An 11676-nucleotide genomic window follows, 5' to 3' on the forward strand; every position below is an offset into this window, starting at 1 on the left:
AATCACTTCAAAAGCTGGCTATCTAACTCATACATACATATATATATATATATATGTGTGTGTGTTTTTGCAGGACTCATTTTATCATAGTTTGACTTCAGAACAACTTCAGTTAGTTCATGAATACAATTTTGATCATCCTGGTAGGTTTTGTTTCTATAATTCACATACTTTTAATAATTTTTTATTCATAAATGACGCATAAGCTCAAGGTTGCAAAAGTCGCTAGACGGACCCTAAGCGGCTGATTGGGGAGTTGGGTGTACCAGGAGTACTCGGGGAGTACTCGGACATGGTAAATATAAAGAAAACTAATTTTTGGATATTATATATATATATATATATATATATATATATATATATATATATATATATGTCGACTATCATAGGTTTACTAATATTTTATAACAAAATAGGTGAATATCAATATAAATAAGAGAAGTACATTTTTAAATAATAAAATTTTCAATAAATTACTCATCATTAATTAAAAAAATGATATTTATTCTTTAATATTATCGAAATACGAATTATGTTTTATTTTTATCTTTTAGTCAAAATGGGCCCAAGTTCACCGATAAGATGTGATTCTGGCTGAGGTTGACCACCTTTGACCGATTCTTAGTAACTAGACGGATTTACAGAAACTCGCCTCGGCGACATACCTTATAGCGAGTACTGGCCTTGTGATCCTACTTTTACAACATTGCATAAGTTATGCTAATGACATCATGCGCGCTTCCATGGTTTTTGTTTTCAGATGCTTTTGACACTGAAAAGTTATTATCATCAATGGAGATGTTGAAGAACGGAAAATCAGTTGATATTCCGAAATATGATTTCACAGCTCTCTTAATATTATATATTTTACAAGTTGCTTCCGTTTATCTTCATCGATGCATTATGCGTGTATAAAGTTGCCAACAATAATATCAAGTTCTATATTTTGATCCGTTTAAACTTTAAACATTTTGGCAGGTGAATCCTTCTGATGTGATCATTTTGGAGGGTATTCTTATTTTTCATGATCCTTGTGTACGCAATATGTTGAATATGAAGATATTTGTCGATACAGGTTCCATTTATTCACATAGTCTGGTTTTTAATACTATATCCGAAATTTAACTTAGGGGTGTGCAAGAAACCGAAAAAAACGATCCGCAACCGAAAAATCTAAACCGAAAAAAGCGAACCGAAACAAAAACCGACGGTTTGGTTTTATGTTTTTGTAAACACCGCACTAACGGTTCGGTTTTGGTTTTGCATGTAAAAAAAAAAACCGAACCAAACCGGATTCCTAAATTTTTATTTTTTTTAGACAGAATTACAAATTTTGTCCTTTAAAAAAGCCAAATTACGGTTCGTGTCCTTTTCTAAGTTTCCTTGCAGGCGGTGTACTTTAAACTTTTTTTTTCTACACGTTATGTCCTTTACGCTAACTGGGTTAGAAAAACTCAGTTAAATGCCCTCACGTGAGGTGCATGTGAGGGCATATTAGTCTTTTTGCCTACCTGCAACTACTTCTTTCTTCTTCATTTTCACTGCTGCTGCTTCTTCTTCTTCTTCATCACCATACCTCCCACTCTTCTTCTCCATCTTCTTAACCATCTACCCCTTTCTTCTTCAGCCATCACCGTCACTCACCACATCTCACTCACCATCTTCTTCTTCTTTATTTCTCCCTTGTAAACCTTAAACACCATCTAAGCTCCATCATCACCACTACCACCACCACCTCCTCAAATTCCGGCCACTACCAGGATCTTTCTTCTATGTTACCGCCAACCACCCTCTGAACATCACAGCCGCCTAGAATCCGTCTAACTACCATCCAATTCACCTGTAACAATTACCCCCTAAACCGGATCTAAATCAGAAACGAACCCGCGGCTCTTTCTCGCTTCGTCTTCTCGTTTTTCCGGCAGCTTCTAGTCATGGTGGTATGAGTTGTTGCTCTTCCGATTGGTCTTGCAGGTCTCGATATTCAGATTTGGAAGGAAGAGATCCGTGGTTGTTGGTTCACAATAGGGATTCCAAGTTAGGGTATAGGGTTTTTGCAGGAAGATGGTGAAAAGATGATTCGTGGGTGGCGATGGGGGGTGGTTGGTCGGAAAATTAATTAATGGTGAGGAGGCGGTGGATTATTGGTCCTCCGAACTAGTTAGGAGCTCCTCTACGCGGGAGATGTGGTGAGTGACGGTGATGGCTGAAGAAGAAAGGGGTAGATGGTTAAGAAGATGGAGAAGAAGAGTGGGAGGTATGGTGATGAAGAAGAAGAAGAAGCAGCAGCAGTGAAAATGAAGAAGAAAGAAGTAGTTGCAGGTAGGCAAAAAGACTAATATGCCCTCACATGCACCTCACGTGAGGGCATTTAACTGAGTTTTTCTAACCCAGTTAGCGTAAAGGACATAACGTGTAGAAAAAAAAAGTTTAAAGTACACCGCCTGCAAGGAAACTTAGAAAAGGACACGAACCGTAATTTGGCTTTTTTTAAAGGACAAAATTTGTAATTCTGTCTTTTTTTTTATATTTAATATTAAGTTATTTATAAGAATTTAATAAATATGTAACTCCAATAAATTTGATCAAATGTATAATAGTCTATTATTTTACAATTAACAAAATTATTTATACCTACATTCATTATTTTTTGCCTACTTTTTTTCGGCCTAAATTTCAAGCTCAAATGCCAAAAACCGTAAAAACCGAAACCGAAACAAAAACCGAAAAATCGAAACCGAACGGTTTCAAAACTCCAAAAGCCGAAGTTTTGGTTTTCGGTTTGGTTTTAGCCTAAAACCGTACCGAACCGCACCACGCACATCCCTAATTTAAACGCTGCAAGCTTCCTTCCATGTTGTTTGAATCCAGTGGGAGTTTAGATATTTGACCAATAAACAAACATTTTCATTGACCCGTGTGTCGAGTCAAACATTGTAGTTTGGCCAAATTTAAGTCTATAATATGCTGACTTTAACGCAGATGCTGATGTACGTCTGGCGAGAAGAATAAGGCGTGATACAACTGAAAAGGGAAGAGAGATTGGCATGGTCCTTGACCAGGTTTGACCAAAACACAAGCCAAGTTGACCCATTCATAAGTCAACGGGTTGTTGGGTTGAAACTGACACTTGTATTAATTCTGAACTCATGTGCAGTACTCAAAAGTTTGTGAAGCCTTCATTTGAAAACTTCATACTCCCAACAAAGAAGTATGCTGACATCATCATCCCGCGTGGTGGAGACAATCATGTAGCTATTGACTTAATTGTGCAACACATTCGAACAAAACTTGGTCAACATGATCTTTGCAAAATATATCCAAATTTATACGTTATTCACTCAACCTTTCAGGTAATATTTTGAAATTCCATTTCATGCAGTTTACCCTTTACAAATCTTCAAGTGATCTTATTGTCTCACTTTCTTTTATAAATCATATCGCTTGTTCTTTTATGTAGATACGTGGTATGCATATGCTTATACGTGATGCTAAAACAACAAAACATGATTTTGTGTTTTATGCTGATCGATTGATTCGTTTGGTGAGTTTATTATTATTATTATTATTATTATTATTATTATTATTATTTTGTGCATATATGTTGTAATATTTAATTTGAAAATTACTCCACATGCAACAGGTTGTTGAACATGGTTTGGGACATTTACCGTTTACAGAAAAACAAGTGACAACTCCAACCGGTGAGCTTCTGCACTCACTAGTGTAAACGAGTCATTTCTATTATTAATTTATTATATTACTAGCTTTAGGACCCGTGTGATGCACGGGAAGCTCAAAAGAAATACAATTAAACTATAGAAATTAAATGATTAAATTGAAAAAAACAAAAACATATATTTTATCAAATTAAATAGTTTAATAAGTTATAATTATATTTTTTAATGGAATATTCATACAAATACGTGGTGCATTCTCACGCAATTTTTTCATAATCGCGGAAACGATGCACCTAGTGATTTTATAAGTTGTGATCATATTTTTTAATGGAATAGCGAATTCTAACAAAAGATGATAAGATGTTTCATTATAGTTGACATAAAGAGAGAACATCATATATAAATTTCGCATGACTAAAACACGCTTTTCTATAATTTAAGTAATTAGTTATTTGATTAAATGATGGATTGATATGTTTTGGTTACACTGGCGTAGATAAATTTTCATTAAAAATAGAAAAATAGTTTGAGCGGGAAATTTTGGCTAAAATTGAATTTCCAAATGACATGTGTCCTCGGTTATTTTACTAGATAGGTAGATGGTGACAACATCCATCATGTAACCATGAAAATACCACACAAATTTTGTTTTGTGTGAGCGCAGGGTCGGTATACACAGGCGTTGACTTCTGTAAGAGATTATGTGGTGTTTCTGTTATTAGAAGGTATTTTACTAACTCTCGCCTTTGAAATGATTATATTTTAGAACTATTTTCCGTTTAATTTTCAAAATATTTGCAGTGGTGAGAGTATGGAAAACGCTTTGCGAGCTTGTTGTAAGGGTATTAAGATTGGAAAGATTCTTATTCATAGAGAAGGCGACAATGGTCAACAGGTTTGACTTCACCAATAACTAAACTTTTAACAAGCCGGAGCTTGGCTCGTTTTGAGCACTTTTTCTAAAGCTCGGGATCGTCTCGTGAGTTGTTTTTTTTCAAGCTCGGGCTCAGCTCGGTGATTATGTATTAATTAATTCATATACATATTTAATTATTTTTATATATTTTTTGAGAAGAATCTTAAACATGCCTAAGCTCGGGTCAAGCTCGTGTAGTATCTTAAACGAGCCAAAGCACTGCTCGAGCTTGGTTGTGCAGTGTGATATTAATACATAGAAGTCCAAAAGAGGTAAAACTTAAAAATACGCAAGGCTGCCATAAAACTCGACGAGCCTAAACGAGCTTCCCATACAACGCTCGAGCTCAGGCTCGATAACTAAATGAGTTTTATTTGAGACTCGGGCTTGAGATCGCGCTCGAAAAAGCTGGGTTTGTTTCTAGCTCATTTTCACCCTTACTTTTGACCACATAAAGCAATGATTTTTCGTTTTGATAAATACGTGTCTAAATTAAATCCTATGAACTATGATTATGCAGTTAATATATGAAAAACTCCCACAAGACATTGCTGAAAGACATGTATTGTTGTTGGATCCTATACTTGGAACAGGCATGCTTAATAACTTCTTTTTTTAGAATAAACTTTGAATAGTTATTTTATTATGCTATATTATATTGCTTTTTAACACTTGTAAGTTTTTTATTTTATTTTATTTTATTTTTATTATTTTTTTTTCGCAGGCAATTCTGCAGTGGAAGCTATCAAGTTAATTGTGAAGAAAGGTGTACCGGAGGGAAACATCATATTCCTAAACTTAATATCCATAAGTCGGTCACGCACTGTGTACTATGTTTGGTGACAGTGGCGAAGCTTGGACAAGAACGTTAGGGGGACTCAAAATGTATTTAAAAAAAATTATAAACGGGGGGGGGGGGGGGGGGGGGTTCAAATTTTTGGTCGGGAACTGGTAAATTTACACCACATTTAAAAAATTTAGGCCGAAAAACGGGTAAATTTATACTACTTCGCAAAAAGGGGGGGGGCTCGGCACTATAGAAGCTACGACAATGTTTGGTATCCTTGAATAGTTAAAGTAATAATATGTTTTGTTCGCAGGCGCCACAAGGAGTGCATGTGGTTTGCAAAGAGTTTCCGAGAATAAAGATTGTGACATCCGAGATTGAAGCCGGGTTAAATCAAGAGTTCCAAGTTGTTCCCGAAATGGGCGAGTTTGGAGATAGATATTTTGGTACAGATGATGAATGAAAGCTTGTTTTCGGATGGTCAGCGAGTCAATGGAGATGGTCAACTCTTTGACTGGTTTTGGTCAAGTTATAGGATGGATAGTTGTATATAGAATTCTAATTACTATTTTATGTTTTTAGTTATTAATTAAACTTGATATTACTAGAACAAATAAGAAAAATGACCTTAAATCCGCTCTTTAATATGAGATTACCGATCCTTTCGCTTGTTGCTATTTGGTACGGTGGAATAAGTAATTTAATAAACGTTGTATATATAATTAAAACTATTTGATTCACACTGTTAACACGTTAATTTAATTTGTATTTGATCAAAAGCCGTTACATGTAAATGGGAATGAAGCTTTAGTTTGTGCTTTCTTTTACATTTATGTCATGATTTGATTAATTAATTCCATAAATTAAAGGTGGTCTTATGGACTTATGGTATATGTCTTTATCAAATGAAAGCCTTTTTGTTGTGGCAAATGGTACACTTTTACATTCTTTAATTTTAAAATCAAATACCAACTCCTGCTGCTGATTTTTATTTCAATAATTCAAACTTTGCTTTAAATTAAAATCTTATTTATTTATTTATTTATTATTGTCATGCATTCAACTATTTAAGTAACATAGTTGCACCTTGTCTGTTAATCATGCCACATACTTAGATTAATATTAAAATTATTACTATTTAAAGTTATTTAATTTTAATAATCTCAACTTTCACATACTAGTCATGATTAATCCCAATTTAAGAAACATTTATAAACAGTCCCGACTTTGAATGTATTATCCTCCAGTGATCCCACAGATCCCACACAAACTGAAAGTTAATCCCACATAAACAGCCACTAAATTTGCAATAAGAAGACGCTTTTTTTTACACATAGGCAGCCATATGAGTAGCCCCGTCATAAAAAACTAACGGAGTTAGCTTTCAGTTTTGTGTGGAACCAATGGAGGAAAATACGTTCATAGGACTATTTGTAAAACATTTCTTGTTTACAACTTGCAAGACTTAAAGATGGTTTAAGTTTGTTTGGTAGATATGTTTACTAGAAAGTTTACATAACGGAAATTAATTAGTGTTTTTATCTTTTTGTTTGAAAAAGTACCGAAAGAAATTTAATTGTTAAAATAGTAATTAAATAGTTCTAAAATTATAGTTTTAAGTTTTAACTTTTAACACTATCGAGTTAAGTGCCATTTTCATACATGTGGTTTGTTCAATTACGCAACTTTAGTACCGTTTTTGAATTTATTGCAAATGGCTACTTCAACTTTCTAAAACTTGCGATTTTAGTACTTTTTTCTAACCCCGTCTATTTTTCCCCGTTAAGTCAAGGGTAATTTGGTAATTTTACTATCTTCTTTATTCTTTTATTCTTTTTTTAATCCCCAATCAAGCCTTTCTCCTCTGTTGATCCTCACCGGAAAAATGCACCTAACCACCGCCGCACCTAGCCACTGCCGCACCAACCGCTTACATCCACCATCACCTCCATCGCCGCTCCGTCACCCTCATAACCGGAAAAGGCAAAATTACCAAACTTCACTCAAAAACCCAATAATAATAATCGAGCTTACCAATTCGGTTAGGTTCATGACTAACTCATCGAGTTACCTAATTGAGAGATGTGTTCGATTCAGTTGGTTTAAAAGTTGTGTTGGATCTGAGGTATCATCCAGAATCGGTGGTGGAAATATAGGAAACGTTGAAGATTAAGAGGGCGTAAATGAAGAATAAGTTGTCTTTGATATTCATGGATAATGAAGGAGTGAGTTAGATTGGATTGGTGGAAACCATTGACGCTCATGATTTAATGTTATTGTATGTGGAGAATTATTATTGGGGTTTAAGAAAAGGAAAATAATAAAGAAAATAATAATTTACTATAATGCCCTTAACTTAACGGGAAAAATAAACGGGGTTAGAAAAAAGTACTAAAATCGTAAGTTTTAAAAAGCTGAAGTAGCCATTTGCAATAAATTCGAAAACGATTACTAAAATTGAGTAATTGAATAACCCATAAGTATGAAAATGACACTTAACTCAACACTATCTAAATGAAATATATTTATTTGATATATAGAATTATAAAGCTTAAACCTTATCACATCATCATTAATGATTACTAAATTAAAGTATATCAGAGAATTATTAGTTGATACATGTTTGAAAACCTAAAAGACAAAATTACAATTTTAACCTGAGATTAAAGTATGCATGTGAAACAAAACTTAGCCAAGTCATTTGATGGAAAGAAAAAAATGAAAAAGTAGTCAATCAAGCATATTGCTTTATTACAAAAGAGTTAAAAAAAAAAAAAGGATGGTAAAATTGTAAGTAGTTGTCACCTATAATTTATGCAAAAGACTATTTTCATGACTTTGACTTGAACCCGTAACGTGCAGGTTATATATATGATGAAAACCTTAACATTGTCATCAGGGCATTCTATGAGATTTCAGTTGTCCTGGAAGAGTATAAAAAAGACCCTTATATACGAAAAAAATTGAAAGACTGACGATAACTATGATAACAATAAACAAAAACAAAGTTATTGTAGCGATATACAAATACAAAACAGGTTTAACAATAAACCAAAAAAAACGTTAAACGAATCAAGAGCTCTCTTAGGATTTTTTTTTTTATATGCAACTCTTTTAAAAAATAAAAATAAAAAAACTGGACATATTTCAATAACAGGCCCTCATCCTGAGGCCTGACCTACCTCGGAGACGGCCCTGATTGCTATAAGGCTCGCCCAAATAGTAACATTGGTTAGAACTCAAAATAAGTATTTGCATTTTTAATAAGAATTTTTTTTCATTTGCCATAACAAGTATGATGATGGCTAAAAAAACTCAACCTTAAACCCTAAACTATGATTTAATAATTAATCTCCTATAACTACTTAAATGTACCATTTCAATGTATCCCACATGAACAAAAATTAATACCATCAAATTGAGCTAATTTAGATCTCAATTTGATATCAAAATCATAATATAAAGTTATAAACCAACCAAACAATATAACATCTTATCGCGACAAGGCTCGTTTAACTCATCGCTTCGTCTTGCATGTTCGAGCCATAAGCGGACCAGATGGAGGGCTACTCATTTGCAGCTCACACCATCCATGCAACCAATAAGTAAAATGAAGCCCACCAAAACTTGCTCTCACTTTAAAAGTCCCCTTAACACTATACAAAACCTTATTACTCAAAACTTGTGTTTGAAGTTCCTTTGCATGGCTTGGTGGCAACGAAACCAAACTCGATATAAAGCGAATCGCCACCACACCGGTGTCCTTAGGTCTTTGGCTAAAGGGTTGAATTGATTGGTTTGCTATCACGTCGTCTTTAAATAATAATTGCATAGACGCTTGCTCGAATTTAATGTTTAGTTTCTTGTTGGGGTTGGAAAAGTTTGCTATAAATGTGAGATCACCGTTAAAACGCCCTGGTGAGTCGAAATATATAACGTTTAACGTTGCATGACTCGTGTCAAGAATGGGCGTTTTGGGCTTGACTACTAGGAATATTATTAAAATCGTTACACCAAGGAAAATAAATAGTATGGTGAATATTAAACAAATTATGGCGCTACACCACACGGCTGGATTCGTGCGGCGTTGTTTTCTAAACAAGAGTCGATCGCGTGTTTTCATGGTATTATTTTCGTGTGAAAACTCGGGTGTTAATGTTAACATATGTGATGATATAGTGGTGTTTGTTGGTTGTGGTCTTGATAAGACATGTTTGGTTAGGGGTGATGGTTTGATGCATGAGTATGAGTGTTGTCTTGGGAAACTACGGGCCGTGGGCGATGGGGTGGTGGTTTTCGATTGCGGTGAAGGTGTACAATAGACCGATGGCGGCTCGGGTGGTGGTTCGGATGGTGGTGATTGGGTTTGGAGGTTTTGGAGGTGTGACATGTTAAGAAAAATAAAGGGGTTTTTGGAAGTGAAATAAACACCAAATGAAACAATGACAAAGGAAAATAAAATGAATGATTGAAAGGTTAATATAGAGGGAGTTAAGTTGTTATTAGATGGGATATTAAAGAAAAGATAAAGAGGAAAGTAAGTGCTTTTGTGTTGATTGAGACTAGACAATGGTGGTGGGTTTAGTGGGTGGGTGGTGTTTTTGATGTACAAGAAATGAGAGTGGCGGAATTGGGTTTAGGTTTTGATTTTGAATTTGAGTTCTTGTGATTTGTTTAGGCATGCTTTATACACACATCACACATCAGGGAAACCTATACGACTTGTATATGGGTTATATGAGTCGTATAGGTCTAGCCATTATATGAGTCTATGCCTATACAGGTCGTATAGCCCATATACAATTCGTATATGTCAGATGTGGTATCATGTTCTATACAAGCCAGGAAGCCTATAGGACTTACATAGGGGCTATAAGACCCATGTAGACTGCAAAAAGTTGTTATCATGTTTTCTCCGTACATTTTCCAGTCATGTGATGTCTATGTGATTTGTATAGCACCTATATAAGTCATACAGGGAGATAAAGACTCCATGGGGATAACATCCCTTTGTTTATTATTCAATTTTGTATGATAAGGGTGGAAGGGATATCTTACTTGCAAGTGAAGCGAGAAAGCGAGTTGAGCTAGCACACCACCACAACGCATCCTCGTATAGGGACGAGTAGATCAAACAAGGAGTAGGACTTGGAGATGATGAAGTGAAATTGATCGTTACCAAAGGATCTATAGCCTTTGTGGTTATTTAATTATTATTTTTAATTGTAGTAAAGATACAAACAAAAAATTTACACCATTTCGACTATCTTGCTCTCTATTTTAAAAAAACATACTCCTGACCACGAATCTAAACAACTTCGTGAACCAATACAACAATGTCAACGAGCGGGTGTGGTGTGGGTGTGGGTGTGGGTGTGGGTGATACCATCAATGACCCAATGATTGGTCACAACCTTCAACGTACTCTAGTTAAAGATTTGACATTTTCATACTCGCATGGGTTGGTAAAGGCACCGTTTCATGGAGTAGATATCAACGAAATGGAGGGACATTCACAAAATAGTCAAAAAGTTTAACATGATTCATTGACACACCATGATTAACTCACCTATTGATTGTATCAAGGAACAAGTTATGAATTTTATGATCGCCGATTATAAGTTTTGTATGCTTCACGTTTACAATTGTCAATTGTCAGGTCACTTTAAGACAATGTTTAATCCTTTTGTAGTTTTATGTTTATAGATTTTAATAAAATAATTATGTTTTATTAGTGTTTAAGATTATTTGTTTAATCTTTAACTAGGTTACTAACCCGTGTAGTACACGGGTGGAAAATAGGAAATTCGTCACGTAAAGAAATTTGATTATATATTTGAATATTATATTATTCGTCTAATAAACACAAATAATTTTAACCGACAATATCGTCCGTTCTTGAAAGTAAGTTCATTGAACTTGTCTAAAACTCGAAGGATACACAAAGTCTGTTAAATCATATACTGGATATAATGAATTGTTAACTAGAAGATCATCGGGAATTTGTACATTCATTTGTCGTCATTTGAACCCCCATCCCCAACATTCCATTCACCTATATCCAATAATTAATTCGTAAATTATTTTATCTCTTCAACATGTAAGGATTGGCATCCAATTATGAGCCTCGTGTTTTTTTGATAGTTTAAGTACTTTTTACTTTGACAAGATGTAGGAAGAACTTATTTAAGTGTAATTTAAAATAAACACGAACAAAAGTCTATACAATCTAACTATTTATTTAACAAAGTATCATAAATTTAATATTTACAACTCCGTAAATACTTCCTTTT

The 11676-nt window shown here is 34.4% G+C and overlaps 2 protein-coding genes and 1 long non-coding RNA gene across 3 annotated transcripts; 2 read left to right on the forward strand and 1 right to left on the reverse strand.

Annotated features, from left to right (window-relative positions):
• The first annotated feature begins 865 nt into the window (after positions 1-865).
• Positions 866-3059, forward strand: LOC143600462 (uncharacterized). Its single transcript, XR_013147475.1, has 3 exons — positions 866-907; positions 979-1075; positions 2983-3059. It is a non-coding gene; the product is annotated as an uncharacterized LOC143600462 (long non-coding RNA).
• Positions 3060-3133: 74 nt separating this feature from the next.
• On the forward strand, positions 3134-6047 carry LOC143600461 (uridine kinase-like protein 4). Its single transcript, XM_077078144.1, has 8 exons — positions 3134-3353; positions 3461-3544; positions 3644-3704; positions 4345-4405; positions 4482-4575; positions 5117-5189; positions 5321-5403; positions 5697-6047. Exons 1-8 carry the CDS (start codon positions 3150-3152, stop codon positions 5844-5846), a joined length of 810 nt encoding a protein of 269 aa, XP_076934259.1. The 5' UTR covers positions 3134-3149; the 3' UTR covers positions 5847-6047.
• Positions 6048-8647: 2600 nt separating this feature from the next.
• LOC143600463 (uncharacterized protein At1g08160-like) lies at positions 8648-10048 on the reverse strand. The gene has a single exon (XM_077078145.1). It carries the CDS (start codon positions 9771-9773, stop codon positions 8901-8903), a length of 873 nt encoding a protein of 290 aa, XP_076934260.1. The 5' UTR covers positions 9774-10048; the 3' UTR covers positions 8648-8900.
• Between the last annotated feature and the right edge of the window lie 1628 nt (positions 10049-11676).

The sequence above is a fragment of the Bidens hawaiensis genome, unplaced genomic scaffold (genome assembly GCF_021521415.1).
Source record: "Bidens hawaiensis isolate Kalapana, Puna unplaced genomic scaffold, B.hawaiensis_p1.1 tig00054139_1, whole genome shotgun sequence".
NCBI classification, from domain to species: Eukaryota; Viridiplantae; Streptophyta; class Magnoliopsida; order Asterales; family Asteraceae; genus Bidens; species Bidens hawaiensis.